Raw genomic sequence first — 21,168 nt, 5'->3', positions numbered from 1 at the left:
GCAGGAGGGGAAGGCCCTCTAAGAGGTGGATTGATTCAGTGACTGGGGTAATCAGGATAGGAGTGTCAGAGACAGGGCAATTGGCACAGGACAGAGCAGTTTAGGGCTCTTGTACATAGGGTCGCTATGATTTGCAAGTGACTCGATGGTACATAACAACAAAAGTAACCCAACTATTGACATCACACAACAAAGGCTTGGCAACCAACTTTCTAAAGATTATGTCTGAGGCAACTCCATATGGTAGTTTCATTGTGTAACATGTGGGTTCCCCACACGTCAGGAACGAAACTTGATGAAAAGTAGGATTTTTGTTGATGTTGTTGTTTTACATCTAAACTCTCTCAGGAAGCCGAGACCTGAGGATTCCCCCTCCTGAAATGGGCCTCAGGAACTCTGGAAGAGCTCCATCACAGAGAGCCAGAAGAATGACCCCACAAAAGAGCCCTCAGATTCCAGCGTGGTGTGTATGGAGGAAACCAGAAGCCAACGAGGAGCTCTGGGATGTCCATGTTGGATCTGCTACACCTCCAAAGTCTCTTTCTGCTTTCAGCCCTGCCCTTGAGCTGAGGCTTCTCTCTGAACATTTAACACAGAGCAAGTGAAAGCTGTATTCTGCTCCCGCTGTGAATTCACTGCTGTGAATATTCAAGAACAACACCACTACTGACAACCCACATGACATGTGCACTGTGCACTTACCCGACCACAGCTGGGCAGGGTGTGTCCAGAGGTGCAGAGGGAACTCGCTCTGTCTTCCAGACCCTTCTGGGGGTCACTGTCACTTTTAAAGTATTTTCTGGGTGGAGGTTTGGGCTTGGAGGATGTAGGCTTTCTCACCAAAATCTCAAAGGATTTCTTCAGTCTCAGTGGCGGGTGGCTGTCCTGAGCCTCAGGCAGGTGCAGGCCCTCCGGAGGCTGCCTGGATGCTGCTGAGGTCAACACCTCCTGCCCAAGATGCAGGCTGGCACTGTGGGGGTTCACTTCGAGGTCGGGAGGCTGTTGCTCACCACTGATGCTGCGGGGACTCCCTCCTGGGGAGCCGGACATGTAGCTGCTGTCGCTGCTGGAGCGGACCATGACTTTCTGAGCCCTGCGCTGTGGGGGTGCTGAGTTCTTCTCCCGCTCCTTCTCCAAGGTGGGGCGTCCATGCCAGCTGCTCTCCAGCCTTTTCACGCCTGCATGTGAAGCACAGGAGAGCCTTTGACAGCTGAGCTTCCAGAGATCAAAACACCACACACCCTGCTCTCTTGTCACCTGATCTCACTTGAGACTTGGAGCCTTGGGTTTGACCCCTGAGGAGTCTAGGTTTGAGGAAGTCGTGTGAGGCTCTTTGGGTTGGCCATGGGGATAATTCACGCACATGGTCTACCCAGTTGGGACAACTCTATTGGGTCATTTTAGCTCCCAAGCTCCAGTGGCTGGTTGAAGCCTTTAAGCCTGCATTTTAGCTCCACTCCTCTTCCCCCTCAGTAAACTAAGGACACTCTCTGACAGAAATCCTGTGCACTAACTTTTATCGCAGAGTGAGTTTCTGAGAAACCCAACCTCCAACATGCCTTTTCTCAACTATGAAATAGGCATAACTATTCCAGGGTCCCTGGGTTTATTTTGAGGGTCAGTGTGTGTGTGTGTGTGTGTGAGAGAGAGAGAGAGAGAGAGAGAGAATCTCTATGAAGACTCTCTGAACTTGTACCAAGAGCTAACCATTTCTCTTTTGTTGAAGATGAAGCCATAAAAGTCAGTTTCTACAGGCCCTCCACAAAAAAAGATAACCCAGTAACAAAATGGGCAAAGGACACAAAAAGACATCGCATAAGAAAACACTCAGTGGCCAAGAGCACATGCGGAAATTTTTTAAATCGCTAAGCAATCAGAGAGATACAAATCAAAACAACAATGAGATACCACCTCAGTTCAGCAGCAGCAGCAAAGCTCAACAAAGCAACAAGCAATAAATGTTGGAGAAGATGTGGAGAGACTGAAACTCTCATGCACTGCTGGTGGTATTGTAAAATGGCTTCTCTCACCAGGCGGCCTCGTGAGAGTGATACTGTCTTTAAACTCCGCGTGGCAATCCCTGATGCACCGCAGTGATGCCCAGGGAAGACAGGGCGACCTGGAAGCCCAACTACTTCCTTAAGATCATTCAACTTCTGGATGATTATCCGAAATGCTTTATCGTGGGTGCAGACAATGTCGGTTCCAAGCAGATGTAGCAGATCCTCATGACCCTCCACAGGAAGGCTGTGGTTCTGATGGGCAAGAACACCATGATGCGCAAGGCCATCCAGGGCCACCTGGACATCAACCCGGCCCTAGAGAAGCTGCTGCCTCACATCCAGGGGAACGTGGGGTTTGTGTTCATCAAAGAGGATCTCACTGAGATCAGGGACATGTTACTACTGGCCAACAAGGTGCCAGCTGCTGCCCGTGCTGGTGCCATTGCTCCTTGTGAGGTTACCGTGCTGCCCCAGAACACTGGTCTGGGCTCCAAGAAGACCTCCTTCTTCCTGGCTTTGGTCATCACCACTAAGATCTCCAGAGGCACCACCGAAATCCTGAGTGATGTGCAGCTGATTACAACTGGAGACAAGGTAGGAGCCAGTGAGGCCACCCTGCTAAACATGCTGAACATCTCTCCCTTCTCCTTTGGGCTGATCATCCAGCAGGTGTTTGACAACGGCAGCATCTATAATCCTGAAGTGCTTGACATCACAGAGAAGACTCTGGATACCTGCTTCCTAGAGGGTGTCCGCAATGCTGCCAGCGTCTGTCTGCAGATTGGTTATCCAACTGTGGCCTCAATACCACTTTCCATCATCAATGGGTATAAGCGAGTCCTGGCTTTGTCTGTGGAGACTGACTACACCTTCCCATTGGCTGAAAAGGTCAAGGCCTTCCTGGCTGATCCATCTGCATTTGTGACTGCTGCCCCTGTGGCCGCTGCCACTACCGCAGCTGCTCCTGCTGCTGGGGCCCCAGTCAAAGTGGAAACAAAGGAAGAGTCGGAGAAGTCGAACGAAGATATGGAATTTGGTCTCTTTGACTAAAAACCAAAAAGCCACCAACTCTGCCAGCTTTGCGTGAAACAAGGAAATAAAGGCTTCATTCTCTTAAAAAACAAAACAAAACAACGGCACAACCACTCTGGAAGGCAGTTTGGTGTTTCTTCAAAAAGCTGAACATAGAAGTTCCATATGAACCTACTATTCCACTGCTAGAAATATACCATAAGTAAATTAGAACTGAGGCACGAATGGAGATGTGTATACCTATGTTCATAGCAGTATTATTAACAAAAGTAAGGGATTGGAATAGCTCAAATGCCCATCAACAAAGGAATGGCTTGAGAAATTATGGTGCATTCACAAAATGGAATACTATGCAGCATGAATGATGATTTCATAAAATACTTGGCATCAAACTCATGCAATATTATTCAAAATGGGTGACTCTGGAGGACATTATGCTGAGTGAAGTATCTCAGTCACAAAAGGACAAATACTGCACGGTGCCACTGTTTGAAAAACAGGACTGACATCGGGGTTGGGGAGAGACTGAGAAAGATGGGTTCAATAATGTATACTGCATTGAAATAGATGAGGGAGAAAACTGTTTAAAAGGGATATGTGATTAGGTATTTTTGTCATGACAGGAGTCTAGAGCAAAGGCTACATGGTGGAGTGGACCTGGGGGAAGGTTTGTAAAACAATGAAAGAATTTTACTTTTCCAAGAAGGTAGTGTACTAGGGGGGAGGGTTGGGCAGGGAGAAAAAGGCAACAATGAATGAATGGAAATCCAAAGTCTCTGTAAATTTTTACTGAAATTAATACTAAATTTAAATAAAACAAAAAAAGAGAAAAAGAAAAAATATTTGGTATCATAAGAGAGTCTAGAGAACATTATGCTGAGTGGAATAACTCTGTCTCATAAAGGCAAATACTGCCTAAGACCATTCTTGTAAAAATAGAAGCATAACAGAGCAAGATGTTTATAAAAGTTTCAAAAGGGGAAGGGGGTAGAAAAAGGGGAAGGATAGAGATCATTATGATAGCAGAGGTTAATTGGCAGATGGTGGGGGGAAGGAACAGGAAAATTCAACAGGGACCTGAAGGGATGAGGTAATGGCATAGATCAGTAGTAACTACATGAAATGCAATGTATATGAATGATTGTATGAAACACAATGTAAACAAAAGATTGTACAAAATACAATTTACATGAATAAAACACAATTAGAGTAATTTTAAAAAATATTTCAACCCTGGAAACCCTATAGAACTCTTCTGCTCTGTCCTGTAAGGTCACTAGGATGGCCATAGGTTGGGTTTGGTGTAGCAATGGTGAACAGGTCATCTAGCCTTCATATCTTATTCAACAGGAACTCTTGCCAATGAAATGGAAAAATGAAACTATAAAAAGTGCATGAAAGAAGTCACTGTTTCTCAGTAACATCTCTTACTTCCCTCCAACCCCCATCCAGGCCTTCTTCCCAGTTTCAGGCTCTTCTTTGTCCCTTGCAGCGCTAGTGCCATCTACCAAAACATGGGAGGCCCTGCTGTCCAGTGACGAACTGTCAAAGGTGCCCCTTTCCAAGAATCACAGGTCAAGAGGATAGGACATAACCAAGGTCCAATGTTTGCTCAAATTTGTGAGGCTGGGACAGCAAGGAGTGTCCTGTGAGAATCTCTGCTGCCTCAGGGGAGAACCAAGGCCAGCCACACTCCTAATACAAATCCTGTTGCTTTTTCTTGATTCAAAAAAACACGCAACTGTATTTTTAATAGGGAAAACTCATCAACAAAATGGAAGGCCTTGGAGTAAAAATTCACCTTCAGTGTTACCTTCTAGAGACCACCAACCATCAAATTGGTGAGTTTCTTGGTCATCGTTTTCCTGAGCACGTACATATTAGGTAGAAAATACTTTCTGTAAAATGTGATTTTAAAGAAAATACTGTGATTTTGCATAAACTGTGTCTGCCCTTTCTCCTAATTATTCCCTTAGACATGTAAACTCCTTATTGAAATCAGTGCTAATGGTTGCACGTCAGCTCTGGTGGCCTAGTGGCAAGAAGCTGCACTGCAATCCCAAAGGCACATGGTTGGAGGTCAAGAGTTGCTCCACGGGAGAACGGGCAGTCTTCTCCCATATGATTAACTGCCTCTGAAAATCCATTGGAGGGCCAGTTATGGGTTGATTCTGACTCTACGGTACACAACAACAACAATGGCTGTACATTGTTCTATGAATGCACTAGTTATGATTTAGACAATGTCCAGTGGCCCAGGACTAGGGTACTTAGAGCTCAGACTTTGGAGTCAACCAGCCCAAGTTCTCATTCTAGGTCCTCTACTTATTAGCGGTGTCATTTTGGTCAGGCAACCTAGCCTCTCGGAGCCTCACTTTTCCTTAAAAGATGTGCATAGAAAACGGATGTTAAGATTCCCTGAAAATACGTGTCAAAGGAAATCAACACAGGTCTGACACAGGTGAACTCCATAGTTTTTGCATATTATATTGCTAGATGTTATTATTTCCAAGTGTCTGGGGATTAGAGAGTGTGGTTGTTTGTTGGTACCTTAGAATGTATTCTGACTCGTAGTGACATATGTAGAATAGTGCTGTAGAGTATTCTAGTTTACAATCTTTACAACCATGAGGTTGCTCGGTGGATTTGAACAACCAGCCTTTCTTTACTATTGTGTCACCAGAGGTCCTCGGGGTCTCTTTTTCAATCATCCTTATTCCTTGTCTAACTTTAAGATGCACAGGAAACAATTGAAAATACTACAGCTTAGATTAAGGTTACCTTAGTCTTTAAACTAACATCCTTGCTTAGAGTTCAAAATCACAGCTATCAAGTCTGTTCTAATGCATAGTGACCATATAGAACTCAGTAGAATTACTCTATATGATATCTGAAACTGCCTCATCATTCTTCTTGAGAACCACTGACCTTTCAGTTGGCAGCCCACTGCTGAACACATCGTACACCAGGACTCCTTACTTAGAGAGTAAGAATGGCAAAATTGGATGCCTAGAAAAGCTATTGTGAGTGGCAACATACTAGACAATAACTATGAACGGTGGGGGTCTATGAAGACCTGGAGAGATTCTCCTACTTAAAATGATTCAAATTCAGAATGTTTATAAAATCTGGACCACACAAAACAAAAGCAAACCAAAACAAATATGTGTGTCAAATTTAATTTATTGGCTTCCAGATTTCAATTCTTATTTATGTTCCATGCTTTGTTGACTGTCATTATATATATACTTGGGGTAGAAATTAAGTTAAATTGTTAGCCTTTCAAGAAGACAAAGCTATTGAAAAACAAAGTTCACCATTTCACTTACCTTCCAGACTCCACTGATGCCTCTCCTTTCCAAACTTGATGTTCTCTACAGCTTGGGACACAGCTTCTTTGAGTTGTTGTTCAGAGACCTAGGAAACATCACATCACTTCTGCAAACTAAGAGTAGAGACTCCTAAAACGAAAGCCCAGCATCACACCCCAAGTACTCTGACAACTCCCAAGCTGAGTTCCTGGATTCTAATTTCTCCCCTTTCAATACATTCTCCAAATTGCTGACACATCCCACTTCCAGAAATACCCTGGGCATTAATAATTCCATAGTATCTTTAAGATAAGTAAAAAACCTGCCAATAAAAAAACATTACGAAGGTGCACTTCTCAATTCTTCATTCTTCTCTCCACTTTTGTTGCTATTGTAATTGTGTGTCATCAAGTCAGAAGCAACCCATAACTCATCCTCCAGTTGGTTTTCAGAGGCAGTTCATTGAACAAAAGGAGATTGCCCATCTTTCTCCTACAGAGCAGCTGGTTGGTTCCAACCATATGCCTTTGTACAGTTCCTTACCACCAAGCCAACAGAGCTTATCAATAACTCATAGCAACCAGATGAACAACAGATCTGAACCTTGCCCTGTCTTGCACCATCCCCATCATCTGTTCAAACTCATTGTGATCATCACCACATCAGTCCATCTCATTAAGAGTCTTTTCTCTTTCAATGATCCTCTGTCTTTCCCAGCACAATGTCTCTCTCCAAGAACTGGTTCCTCCTGAAAATATTCCCAAAGAAAGAGAGACGGAGTTTCACCATCCCTGCTTTTACGGAGTACTATGGTTATACTTCCTTCAAGATAGACGTGTTTGTTCTTTTGGTAGTCCATGGGATGTCAATACTCTTTGTAAACATCACAATTCAAAGAGGAATCAGTTCTTCAGTCATCCTTAAGCACTGTCCAACTTTCAAATGCACAGGAAGTTATTGAAAATAGCATGGCTTGTATCTGTCTCACCTTAGCCTTAAAAGTGGCATCCTTGCTCCTTAGAATTTAGGAAAGATCCTCAGTGTAACACATCTTTTGATTGCTTGACTGTTGCTACCATGGGTGTTGGATTGTGGATTCAAGTAAATAAAAATCATTGATAACTTCAATCTCCTGATTACTTACTGACAGATTCTAGACGAACTCCATGACTTCGTTTACCTCTGAAGGATATTCTTGGTAATGCTATCATTATATTACATTATTAATTAAATAATGCCATAACCAGCACAATTACATAGTCTGTGTTGTAATTCACAGATTACAAATTGCTTTAGCAATATGGTCTAGAGTATAAACTTTAGAGTTAAATATACCGGTGTTAATGCCCCAGTTTTTACATTTGCTAGTTATGGTGCCTTAGACAAGTTGCTTCACTGCTAAGTCTCAGTTTCTTCTAATGCTATTAATAATAGAACCTCCTATTCTAGGAGGAGGAATGTGGCATCAGGATCAGAGGAAGACTCATCAACAACCTGTGTTATGCAGATGGCACAACCTTGTTTGCCAAAACTGAGGAGGCCCTCAGGCATTTGCTGCAGAAGATCAAGGACTACAACCTTCAATATGGATTGAAACTCAACATCAAGAAAACAGATTCTCACCACTGGACCAAATGGCAGCATCATGAAAGACAGTGAAGAGATTAAGATTATTAACAATTTCAGTTTGCTTGACTCCACAATCAACATTCTTTGAACCAGCCGCCAAGAAATCAAAAGATAAATTGCATTGGTATAATCTGATGTCAGGGACCTCTCCAGAGTACTGAAGAGCAATGATGTCAGTCTAGAGATCTGATGTACCTGATTTATGCCACGATCTTCACAATTACTTGCTATGCATCAGAGAGTTGGACAATGACTAACAAAGAGAATTGATGCCTTTGAGCTGTGGTGCTGGAGAAGAGTACTGAATATACCATGGACCGCTAGGAGAACAAACAGGTTCATCCTTGAGAAGATGAAACCAGGCTGCTCCTTGAAGGCTAGGATTTTGAAGCTTCATCTGACATACTTTGGGCATGTTGCAAGGAAGGACCAGTCCTTGGAGAAGGACATGGTGCTTGGAAGGGTAGAAGGACAGTGCAAGAGAGGAAGACCCTGGAAGAGATGGATTGACTCAGTGACTGGGGTAATGGGGGTAGGTGTGTCAAAGACAATGAAGTTGGCTCAAGATAGAGCAGGGAATTTCAGAGCTGTTGTACAGAGGGTCGCTATGAGTTGCAAGCAACTTGATGGCACATATTAATAACTGTAAACAAGGGTTGAAAATTTAAAAATAAAAATGTGAAGTGCTGGGCATACAACCTGGCACATGGTACACTCTCTCTATACCTTACCATCATCAGCTAAAGTCTTTTAAAGTGAAAACCATTCCTCATTTCTGATTTGAAGAACCAGAAGTTCTAAAAAGTTTGAGAAATTGTTCAAGGTCATGAAAGATAAGTACCAGAGTCAGACATGATCTTGATAGCTCCCCTTTTCTGTTCTGTACTGTCTGTGTCCACTCAATCTACTGTGCCACAGTGCCTCCTTTAGGCACAGGAGAAAGATGTGGCAGTATTCTTCAATAAAGATGACAGCCTTGAAAATCCTATGGGGCAGTCTCAGTCTGTTCTGTGAGCCAGAATCAACTCAACAGCATAGGGTTAGTTAAGAACAACAAGGCAAATTAAATTAATTGAGAGTTCTTTTGTTCCTTTTCTTGCCTAAGGGCTTAGGGTAATAATTTGTTACTCTTAAAGAAGAGGCCTGCCTTTCTCTAGGAGGTTTCTCTTGCTTGTATTATTATTAGGTACCACAGAGTCCATCTATCCAACAGAATGCAACTCTGCCTGATCCTGTGCCAATCTCACAATCGCTGTTGGGCTTAAATTTATTGTTGCAATGATGGTGTTGAGTCATCTCAGTCCAGGATCTTCCTCTTTCTCACTAAAGCTCTTCTTTACCAAATATGTTGTCTGTATCAAGGGACTGTCCCCTCCCGTGGTTATCTTTGTTGTTGTTGTTAAGTGCTGTCTAGTCTTAGACAACTCATAGCTACCCTATGAACAAAAGACCTGAACACTTGTATAACTTTGATTGTTTCTCCACGTTGATAGAGTTTCCAGAGGCAAGCTGTTTTGGAAGTGGATGCCTTCCTGCTTCCAAGCTTGTTTTAATCAGGGAGTTCCACCAAACACTGTCCACCCTGGGTAACCATTATCGCATTTGACACATCAGTGTTACAGTGTTTAGCATCACAGCAACCACGAGTTACCTCTGTACAACAAATAAACAGACCAGTGCTGGCCTCAGCACAAATGGGTTTTTAAATAGGAGGCCAAATCACATCATCTCACACCCATTAGTGAATCAACATTCCACCAGTACCAGCAAACAAGTCTCTGTAGAATCTGGCTCCTGTAGACAACTTCCAAACTGGATTCCTGCCATGATTTTGTTTAGTGCTGGATAATTCAATGACTGCTGGCCTCACTATGTACAAAATTTTTAAAAAATAAAAAAAAACAAAACAACAACACGCCAATCTTTAATAGCAGCTGGTAGATTTGAACCACTTGCCTTTGGCTTAGCCACACAAGTCCTTACCTACTAGGTTATCAGAGTTTTACACAAATACCTTGTTTAAAGTTCCTCATCATGTAACCCCAATGCGTCACCAACCTCAACTCTAAAGTACCACTTTCTCAGTACCCTACATCCCATTTACACAGAACTCACCACAACCTTTCATGAGTCCTTCTCACAGCCTGGAATGACTTTCCTCAAATTCTTCACCTCATAAAAACTTGACTTATAAATCCTTCCATTACATGTTTCCCTCTGTATTTCCACAGTACTTAGCACTCAGTATTTTAACTCTCTTTATGTCAGTCTTTCAGAGGAGACCACGGCCATGAACTCCTTTATCTCTGGATCCTCAGTGGCTAATTACAGACCTTCATTCACTGGGTAGTTAAAGACATATGGATGATTGATGCCCTTGCATCTGGTAGTGGAACTCAATTGTAACCAGCTACAAAAGTTTCCCTAAGTAAATGTCAATTGCTTTTAACATCTACAAGTTTTTCAGTTGACATCTATTGCAGATGCTTGTTACTGCAAAAACCTGGAACAAGTACTTGGAAATGCCACAATATAGCCCTTCATTCATTCTTCATTCCACTTTTAGTACTGAGTGAGCATGGAGGAGAGGGTGATTCCCTGGGGTGTTACCTGTGGGTCTGGATGTCGGCTAACGATGATAGGAATGGAGCCAGGACTACAGTGACTCAGAATCGCGTAGACTTCATTGAGCGTCATGCAGTGCACGGGGGAGTCATTGATCTCCACGATCTCATCGCCACACCTGCAAATGCATCATTAGGGAGTTGATGGAAACTAATCACCATAGCATTTAAAAAAAATAATTATTATTGTGATTTTATCAGAAGTTTACAGAATACTTGGATTTCCATTCATTCATTCATTGTTGTACATTTTCCTCCTTGATCATCCCCTAGTTCACTTTAAAAAGAAAATGTCATTCATTATTCCATAATTTCTTCCCTTCCCCCCCCCCAGTCCACTTTGCTCAGCACCTCTTATTCTGGACTGTTGTCATGCAAATAATAACTAATCGTGTATTCTTTTTTTAAACAGTTCTTTCCTTCATCTGTTCTAATGCAGGTTTCATTATTTTTCTTCTCTTTTCTTAGTTTCCCTCCCAACCCCCATGCCAGTCCTGTTTTATAACAGTGGTGTTACGCAGTATTTGTTCTTTTGTGACTGAGATAATTCATTCAGCATAATGTTCTCCAGGATCACCCATGTTTTATAATCATTTATGAGTTCCTTATTTTTCAGTGTTATGTAGTATTCTACCGTGTGCCTGATGATGGAGTGTAAAATGGTACAATCACTTTGAAAGGCAGTTTGGCACTTTCTCAAAAAGTTGGAAATAGAAATACCATATGACCCAGCAATTCCACTACTGGGAATATACCCTAAAGAAAACATAACTGCCACCAATACAGATATATACACATCCATGTTTATTGCTGTGTTATTCACAATAACAAAGAGATGGAAGCAACCCAAGTGTCCAACAACAAATGACTAGACAGAGAAGCTGTGGTATATTCACATTGGAGCATTTTAAATGACATTCACCAGGGGACCCATTCCTGACTGGGCTATTAGATGAAACCTAAAAATCAAACCAATACCTAGCTCCCTAGGTACCTGATTGAAAGTCAGAACAGAGCAAACCAAAGGAAGGCATTTCACTCTGTGATTCACGAAGTGGAGAGATTTCAGACCCAGAAGTGAGTCAACATTGATAAAATTCTGTCATTAGCTTTCCTTCTTTCTTTTCCCATTTAAATATGTTCTATCAAGATTGAAGGGTTGGTGTTGAATAGGAAAAAATGAAATCATGAAACTATTTGGCTAAATAACTGTCAAAACCCTTTAATTGATCATGTCCTTCAGATGACAGCAACAAACCCTAACTCAGAAGGTCCATCGAGGTACACTCAATATCTACTTATGTATATAATTTAATTCTAAGCAAACCTCCATCAATTTTGGGAAATGCTCCTGATAGAGTACAACTGGTGTGAGATGATATACCAGTACTAAGCATGAATGTGGAAGTATAAAGTATAATAAATTGAACTGAGGTGAAGTGTTAGTATAAAATCCAAAGTCGTTTGTAAAGAAATGCCCCTGATTGTTGTTGGCAGATGCCGGAGCTGACGACAACTCATAGCAATGCCATGAACAACAGATAGGAGCCGTGCTCTATCCTGCACAGCCCTCACCATCTCTGATATGCTCAAGCTCATTATTACAGGCATTGTGTGTCAGCCCAGCTCATTGAGAGTCTCTCTCTTTGACCCTCTACCTTTCCCAGCAGGTCTTTTTCCAAGGCCTGGCCCCTCCTGACAACATGCTTGACATATGTGAGATGAAGTTACACCATCCTTGCCTCTAAGGAGAACCCTGGTTGCCCTTCCTCCAACACAGACTTGTTTGTGCATGGAGGACCTGAAAATGTTTCCTTTATTTCCACTTTGAGGCTGTTGACACGACTAATTTGCTTAATAAGTTCGCCTTCTCTTCCTGAATACACTGGTAAATTCTTACTGAAAAGTCTGCTTACTGTACTTACTATAAATTCTGGATTAGCTAAATCTGAATCAAAGTGTGCTTACCGTTTGTTTTCTCTTTTGGACATCTGTCTTCTGAGATGTTGCTATTTAAGCTAAAATGTGCATGAAAACCATTTGCCAGGATGAAAGTTCTAGAATCTCATTCTGTGTCACAGGCTGGGGGCAGAGCCTGGGTTTCAGCATTTCTACTAAGCTCCCAGGTGATGCTGATGCTACCGTTCCAGGGCCCACATCTGAGCTCTACCTGAATAATTCATTCTTTGGATCTTATCTCCCATATGATCTGACATCCTAAGGTGATCTTTCCCTCTCCTGTATATCAGGGATCTTTCATAAAACAGAAACAAGCACGTACCGCAGCCGTCCGTCCAGATGTGCCACAGACCCAGGAGAGAGAGTGTGGACGAAGATGCCTGAAATGCACTGGAAGTAGGGCACGCTGCACAGGCCGATCCCCAGGCCAACGCCGGCCTCTGGAAGGCAGAACGGGTGGGGGGGCATGTGAGTGAACTGTCCAGATGTTAACTAGAGTAGCAGGTGCCTGTGTATACTCATGAATCAGCCAAGTGGCCCCCTGTATATTTACTATTATGTCACTTATTCTTGTTATTACTTATTTAATATATGGTCTTTATTATGCATAATAAATAATAGTAAATATCATTATAACAATTAATAAAACAGATACTATTACTATAAATAAATAGATATGTATTTACTAATATTTCTTAATATGTTATTGTTATTTACTTAGTATGGTATTGTTTATAATATTATTGTGTCACTTATTATTGTTATTTATTAGTCTTAAGTCTTTTATTCCACCCATATTTATGGACTATCAACTGCAGGCAAGTCCTTGAGTGGTTCAAACAGTATGCTGAGTTGCTAACCTCCAAAAAATTCACAAGTTTGAATCCACGCAGAGATCACCTAAGAAAAGATCTGGTGATCTCCTTCCAAAACATTAGGCACTGAAAGCCTCTGGAGCATAGCTCTACCCTCATATTTATGTGTCACTACAGGTTCAACCTGGAGAGGGTGAAGCCAGGCTGCTCCTTTGAGGCAAGAATTCTGAGGCTCCGTCTAGCATACTTTGGACATGTTGCAAGGAGGGACCAGTCCTTGGAGAAGGACATCATGCTTGGGAGAGCGGAGGGACAGCACAAGAAAGGAAGACCCTGGATGGATTGATGCAGTGACTGGGGTAATGCGGGGGTTGGGGGGGGTAGGTGTGTTAGAGACAATAATGTTGGCACAGGATAGAGCAGGGTTCAGAACTGTTGTACATAGGGGCACTATGAGTCGCAAGTGACTTGATGGCACTTAATGACAACAACAAATGGGTGAGAATGGACTCCCTGACAACCAATTAATTGTGTATCATATACAGGGGCTCTAGATTCAGCAACAAAGAAGACCAGGTCTCTGTTCTCAAGGACCTTAAAGTCAGGTGAGGAAAGAAAAGTAGGGAAGTAGGAAGAAGAGAAGGAAAGAGGGGATGGCAAGAGGGAGGGGGAAATATATCTTAGAGTGATAATCATAGCAGAGAATATTCTAGAAAATGACAAGATTACCTCAGAGGATGCAACATTTGATCTGAAATATGAATGAGAAGAAGGAGGCAGAGATGTAGAGATAGGGATAGAATATTCCCAGAAGAAAAAACAGATCATGTAAAGTGCCAGGAGCAAGAGAGTAAGCGCAGGTGGTTCGGAACCAGGATGCAGGCGAGTGTGGTCAGAACACAGCCGGTCACAAGATGATGGTGTGAGATGAGGTCGGAGAGGGAGGCGAGAGCCAGCTTAAATGGGGCTTTGTAAACAAGGGTGCTTCCAGCAAAGGATGTTATTCTATATTGAGATGAGATATCATGGAGGAGTTTTGAACAAGGAAGTGACATGATCCGATTTCTATTTTTAAATGTGTGACATGGGCTGCTGTGAGGAGAAAAGACTGTAGGAGTTGGGCGAGACAACGGCGGTAGACGGGGGAAATAGATAGACACAGAGTATGTTTCAGAGACAGACTATTACTGATGTATTAAGCAAAGTACCTTGGAGAATGTTTGGCTTACATGACTGGATGAGTAGTGATGTCCTTCATCAAAGTGAGAAAGGCAATTGGGGCTATTGATGGGTGGGGTATCAAGATTAGGGGGATGAGGGACCAATGACTTGGATTTGTTTGCTTGAGTTACACTCATGAGGTATCCATGGACCAGTAGAGTAAAGAGATAGAGTACTAGAGTGTAAAGGGATCTGGAAGCCAAGGAAGAGGGCAGAGGAGAAGTTACAACAGTAGCAGCCTAGATGTGGCATTAGGGTCAGGAGGCTGACAGAACCTGCCAGAATCTCTGAAGAGGAGGCCCTGCAGTTTGTCAGTACTGAAAGTTCTAGAAAACAAGGAATAACTCTTAAGAAAACTAAACGGAGTTCCTGCTGAAAAAAACAAAGACTCCTTCCTTCCTGCCTTTCTTTTTTCTGGCAATTCATGATTTACAAAGCACTTTCACACAGCTTCACTTTCTGATCCTGGTCTTGCAAACAACTTCCAGAGGAAGACCATGAACAATAGCTGACAACCGAGTTGTATGGATGAAGAATTTGTGCTGTGACAGGTCAATGAATAAAGGTCAGAACCCTTCATGGAACCTGAGTTGCCTGACTCTGAAGCAAAACTGTCAGAATTGCTGGGGGTCAGTCTTTCCAAAGCAGAAACCTAAGCCTCAGTCCTAAAATGGCTAAATACTCCAAGAATAGAGTCTAAGAAGTGGTGGTGTTATTGTTCCTACTATGTGCCATCAAGTTGAAGCCGACTCATAGCAGACCACTCCGCAGGTTTTCAGAGGCTGTAAGTCACACAGGAAGAGACTCCCCCTCCTCCTGTGGAGCAGCTCGTGAATTCACATCTCCTGCCTTGTTGGCAGTGCAGTTCCTTACCACTAGGCCACCAGAGTTCCCTAAGAATCCGTGTCATGTAAAATAAATAAAACACCCCAGGATCCCACTTCTCAAAGCCTTCTCAGCTTCATCCACTCCAACCCTCTTCTAGATCTGAAGGGCTTCAGCTACTTCCCAGCATAGTCCATCTCCACAGTGAGAAGAAGATGACCTTATTTAAGCATATGCGGGGACAGGTCATTACCTCCCTCCATTTAAAAGCCCTTAAGAGATCTCCAAGTGCAAGCTCTGTAGAGTATCCCTACAAAGTAGCCCTGAGCCGGATCAGATCCCCTGACAGCTCCTCTCACCCTTGCCTTCAAGGCTTTATCAGAACTGGCCTTTCCTCTGCTCCTGGAATGTCCTGGGCACGTTCCTGCTGCAGAACCTCTATACACACTCTGTCCCAAGCTGCCTCCCCTTTATCCTTCAGGCCACTCAGCTCTACTGCATTTGGGCAGCAAGGGTCTTCCTGGCCCCTGGTGTTGGCAGTCTACCTGATCACGGTAAAGGAAGCGGATATAGATCTTGAAAGTCACAGCTAGAAAACACCTTCCTTCTTGTTCTCCGGGTAAGAAAGCAGAGGCCCAGAAGGGGTCTGCCCATGGCCACCGACCTGTCAGCTGCAGAACCACAGTGGCTTGCCTACCGATGTTAGTGTCTAGTGAGTGTGAGTGTGTATATAGTTTTGTGTATGATTTCTTTGGCTTCATTTTGCTTTGTTTCACATCATTGCATCAGAACACAATGATGGTTTGCACTGCGTTTATATAAAGAAACAAAGGAATAACCTTGTGACTGAGCCCAGCCAAAAAAGCTAATAGACTAAGCTCTGCACATTGTCTAGGAGATGATGTAGTAGCTAATAGGCAGTGCTCATGCATATCCACGAGTTTGATGATGCAGTGGTAGAGCACTTAACTGCTAACCAAAAAGTTGGCCATTCAAATCCAACAGCTGCTCCCTCGCAGTCTGTCTCTGTAAAGAGGGCAGCCTTGGAAGCTTTGTGGGGCAGTTCTGCTCTGTCCTGCAGGTTTGCTATGAGTCAGAATCAAGCCAAGGGTGACAGGTTTTTAGGCTCTGACCTTGAAATGGGACAAAAGACTGAAGGACTCAAGTGTGAGGTGAAGAAGTCGGGCTCTCACCTTTCTTCAGAGACACCTCCACCATGATTCTGTAGTTGGGTTTGGCGGCACTGGGGGGAGATACGGGGCTTTCCACAGGGAAGGTGCCACTGTCCTTGGTGGCGCAGGTGCTGGAGCTCAGGGAGCGGCAGAGCGGCGGAGACAGGTGGCTGGACAGGGAGTGGGGGGCCGTCAGGCGGGTTCTCACTGTAAGGGTCAGGAGCCCCTTTTTGGCTTGCTGAAAGGAAAAGAAAGCATGCTGGGAAAATCAGCAGCAACTCAGGAAGGTGAGGAAGTGTGGCCTTCACCAGTAATTCCAGAAACCAGGCCTGTGGCCGGGGAGATGACTCCAACCCCTGCCGACCCTCGGTCAAGTTCAGAGGCTGCAAATCTCTGTAGGAGAATAATGTTTGTCTCTCTCCCCACAGAGTGGTCAGTGGATCCAAACCACCAGCCATTTGGTCAGCAACCCCTCACATGATGCACTAGACCTCAGCGGCTCCTGGCCTCCATCAGTGCCAAGTAAAATGTGTGTGTGCTTACATGCATATATATATATAAATATATATATACACACATGATCCACATATATGTCTATCTTCATACATACTTACATTGATAGGTCGACTCTCGGATTAACCAGATGGAGATTAAAAAATATATATAAAAAACTGGCATTAAAAAAAAAATTAAGGTCATCCTACGTTCTACAGTATTGCCCAGCAACCACAAAGACCCTTCTGCAAACACTCCTAGTCCTCTTCCTCTGTCCTGACCCCTGCACTATCCAGCCTCTCTGCAAAGGGCTCTCAACAACAGCGATCACCCCTGCCACATGCTCTGTACCCCTCAGCCTGTAAACAGACACCCAAGAGCCAGAGTCTCCCCAGTCCTAAGGCTGAGGGGTAGAAGGATGGCAGTGAGACCCAGGCTCTGACCCCGAGTCCCCACCCACAGGAGAGACCCTTGGAAAATATTGGTGCTCTAAGGAGGAAGGGGCTTTGGAGTCCTCCCTCATCCCAAAAGATGCAGGAGCTTTTGTAGCCAAAACCTTAGCAGGTACAGGATCTGCAAATGCCTGGGTCAAACAGTACCCAAGTCGGTGCAGTTTCTGCTGGTGAAAGTTAAGAAGGGTCCTATCACAGGCTCCCTCGAGGTGGTGAAATACAGGATCAGAGTTCGTCCAGGGGCCCCAGAGCATCTGTGGCAAGCTTTTGGATTTGAGCAGAAACAGCTTGACTACAAACACAACACTAAAATCCTAATCAGAAAACTACAACTTGTTGACAAGGACCTGGGAAGAGATTTAGCCTCAGATTCAGTCTCTTAGTGATGATCTGGGCCTGAACCACATGAGAGGTAAGAGCATCAGGAAGCCCACGTCTGGAAATGGATGTGTGGATTAGCACTACATGCCTCAAAGTATCACTTGATCTCTGGTTACTCCAAGAGTCATATAAATTTAAGATTTCATGCAGCAATGATATCTCAGTGACAGGCAGTGCCCCACACTGATCCAACGGAACATGAATTCTTTTGGGACACCCCAAAGCAAGTTAGAACGAGCAAGTGAAAGGCCCAAGGCTTGTGGCCAGCTGCCGTAAGAAAGAACCCCAGCAGTGGCCAATGCAATATCAGGAGGCGGGGCAGACAAAGTTACAGGATTAGAGCCAAGGCCAGTGTAAGAGCCTGTGCCCATGTTTCAGGAAGCAGAGTAAAAAGAGGGCTGCATAGGCTCCCATGAGTGTGGGATCCAATGTCTGAGTCCCAAGTAGAAAAGGATGGTAAAGAGTTGTTATTTCTGTAGAAATTGTCTATGTGTAACTTTAGAATGTGGTTTTTGCATATGGCTGCGTTTTGTTAACATTTAATATCCTGTTAAATGGCTGTTTGTAACATTGGCCAATGCTTTAGTGCAGCTACGTTTGTGTTGCTGGCTTTGTAAACTGGATTGAGAAACAATTCTGTGACGCTGTTCCTCAATCATGTAGAAGAACTGAGAAATTTGGAAGTCAGGACGATCTGGTTTTTGTAAAAAAAAAATTATAGCATCCCAACTCTTCCTATTGTATATTTAAAAGAAAAACAAGGCAAGTGGATACTTATATTTGCCCAGCTATTTACAGAATCTAGAGGAAAATAAAAATCTGATCATTAGACACACATGCTGATACTCACTAAATATTTATTGAGCATAAAAAAATTAAGGCAATCAACATCACAAAGCAAAAATATATATGAATTGTTGAACTGAAAACCAATTTGCTCAGAACACTTTCATGCAAACCACAAAAGTTTCAGAAAAAAAATTAACAATGAGTTTACAACATACAAAATTTAGTGTATATATATATATACATAAGAGACAATGGTGATGAAGGAGAAAGTTCGGGCTGCTCTGAAGGACTTGGCAAAAAACAAAGCCCCAGGAATGGATGTATTTCAATAAACAGATGCTGCCCTAGATGTTTTCACCAGGCTGTGCCAAGAAATCTGGAGGACAACTACCTGGCCAACTGACTTGGTAGTTCCCATTAAAAAAAAAATCTAACAATGTATGGAAATTATCGTCCAATATAATTTATATCACATGCAACAAAATCCTGCTGAAGATTACCCAGAAGTGACGTGAACAGTAAATTGACAGAGAGCTATCAGAAACACAAGCTGGGTTTAGAAGATGTCATGGTACTGAAGACATTATTGCCAATGTAAGATGGATCTTGGCAGAAGAAAGAGGGTGCCAGAGGGATAGCTATCTGTGTTTTGTTGACTATGCAAAGGCATTTAACTGTGTGGATCACAACAAATTGTGGTTAACCTTGAGGAGAATGGGAATCCCAGAACGTTTGATTGTGCTTATGCAAAATTTATATTTGAACCAGGAAGCAGTCCCCAGAACAAAGCAAGGAAATACTACAAGGTTCAAAATCAGGAACGGAGATTGTCAGAGATGTGTCCTGTCTCCATATCTTTTCAATCTATATGCAGAACAGATCATTTGGGACACGGCTTTATGAGGAGGAATGTGGCATCTGGATTGGAAGAAGACTCATCAACAACCTATGTTATACAGATGACATGACCTTGCTTGCTAAAACTGAGGACCTGAAGTTCTTGCTGCACAAGGTCAAGGACTGTAGTCTTCAATATGGATTGAGGCTCAACATCAAGAAGACAAAGATTCTCACCACTGGGCCAGTTGGAAGAACCATGATGGATGGAAAAGTGATCGAGGTTGTTAACAGCTGCTTGCTCAGCTCCAAAACCAACACTTAGCACCAGCAGTCAATAAATCAAAAGACAAATTACATTAGGGAAATTTTCAGTCAGGGTCTTCTCCAGAGTACTGAAAAGCAATCATATCAGTCTAGAGGCTAAGGAGCACCTAATCCAGGCCATGGTTTTCATAACTACTTGCTATGTTTCAGAGAGCTGGACAATGACTAAGGATGACAGAAGAATAATTGATGCCTTTGGGTTGTAGTGCTGGAGAAGAGTCTTGAACATACTATAGAGCTCAAAGAAAACAAATAGGTCTGTCTTGAAGAAGCTGAAACCAAGTTTCTCCTTGGAGGTCAGAATTTTGAAGCTCTGTCTCACTTACTTTAGGCACATAGTTAGAAAGGATTCGTCCCTGGAGAAAGACATCATGCAGAGAAGGGTGGAAGGACAGTGCAGAAGAGGAATGTCCCAGGTACATTAACTAGGACAATGGGGTTTAGGAGTGTCAGAGTCAGTGAGACTGGCGCAGGACAAGACAGGCTTCAGAGCTGTTGTACATAGGGTTGCTATGAGTTGCTGTTGACTTGATGGCACATAACAACAACAAAATATTTTAAAATTGTTTTGTAAGTTGTAAGACATTTAAACCATCCCCTCCAACAATCTTGATTACAATCCTGATTATTAGTTTCTCAAGAAGCCCTCTTTTTAAAACATTGTGTAAAATCTGCATAAAATGGGCATCTAGTGTAAAGCATCCCACATTCTATATCTGTAATTTTTCATGAAAGGGGGTGATAGTGGGAACTTGGCCCATTTGCCTGAATGCCCAAGAATTTATCTCTATGTTAATAAGAAACAGTCACCTTGAATTTCTGCAAGGCGTCCTGATGGGTCAGCCCAGCCATTGATTCACCATTGAGTTCCAGAATTTCATCACCTGTTGAGAGAAGGAGAAACCATAACTGAGAAGAATGTTGCCCAATCCTGGGACATCATCCTCACATCATCCTCACCTTGAATTCTGATCTCCCAAACCGATGCACAAAACACAAAAAGACTCTAAGGAACATTTCCCCAGTAAGTGCTGACTTCCCGGGAGTCAGGCAGGCGAGCAGAGATGGCCTTTCCCTGGCTCTTCTCATTGCTCAGGGTGAAGACCAGGACTCAGCCAGTCACTCAGGCCGTCGAGTAAGCACCGACTTGCAGTGACTCTACTCACAACAGAATAAAATGCTGCCCAATCCTGCATCATCCTCACAGTGCCTACTGTGCATCAGCCACTGTGACAACCAATGTGTCAGTTCATCTCATTGAGGGTCGACTCCTTTTTTACTAACCTTCCGCTTCAC

General features: G+C 43.2%; 1 protein-coding gene and 1 pseudogene across 1 annotated transcript; one reads left to right on the top strand and one right to left on the bottom strand.

Moving 5' to 3' along the window:
* Nucleotides 1-2,096: 2,096 nt before the first annotated feature.
* On the top strand, nucleotides 2,097-3,053 carry LOC102865929 (annotated as a pseudogene).
* Nucleotides 3,054-10,537: 7,484 nt separating this feature from the next.
* LOC102866339 (pro-interleukin-16-like) lies at nucleotides 10,538-20,756 on the bottom strand (the record flags this gene model as incomplete). The annotated part of the gene is made up of 4 exons (XM_006903426.1): nucleotides 10,538-10,718; nucleotides 12,881-12,998; nucleotides 16,613-16,829; nucleotides 20,683-20,756. Coding segments are annotated over 4 exons (590 nt in total), but the record flags the coding sequence as incomplete, so codon positions are not given.
* Between the last annotated feature and the right edge of the window lie 412 nt (nucleotides 20,757-21,168).

Source organism: Elephantulus edwardii, unplaced genomic scaffold (assembly GCF_000299155.1).
Source record: "Elephantulus edwardii isolate Elephantulus edwardi_28Jun2011 unplaced genomic scaffold, EleEdw1.0 scaffold00780, whole genome shotgun sequence".
Lineage (NCBI taxonomy): Eukaryota > Metazoa > Chordata > Mammalia > Macroscelidea > Macroscelididae > Elephantulus > Elephantulus edwardii.
Note: the sequence above shows the minus strand (reverse complement) of the source record. Positions and strands in the feature narration are given on the sequence as shown.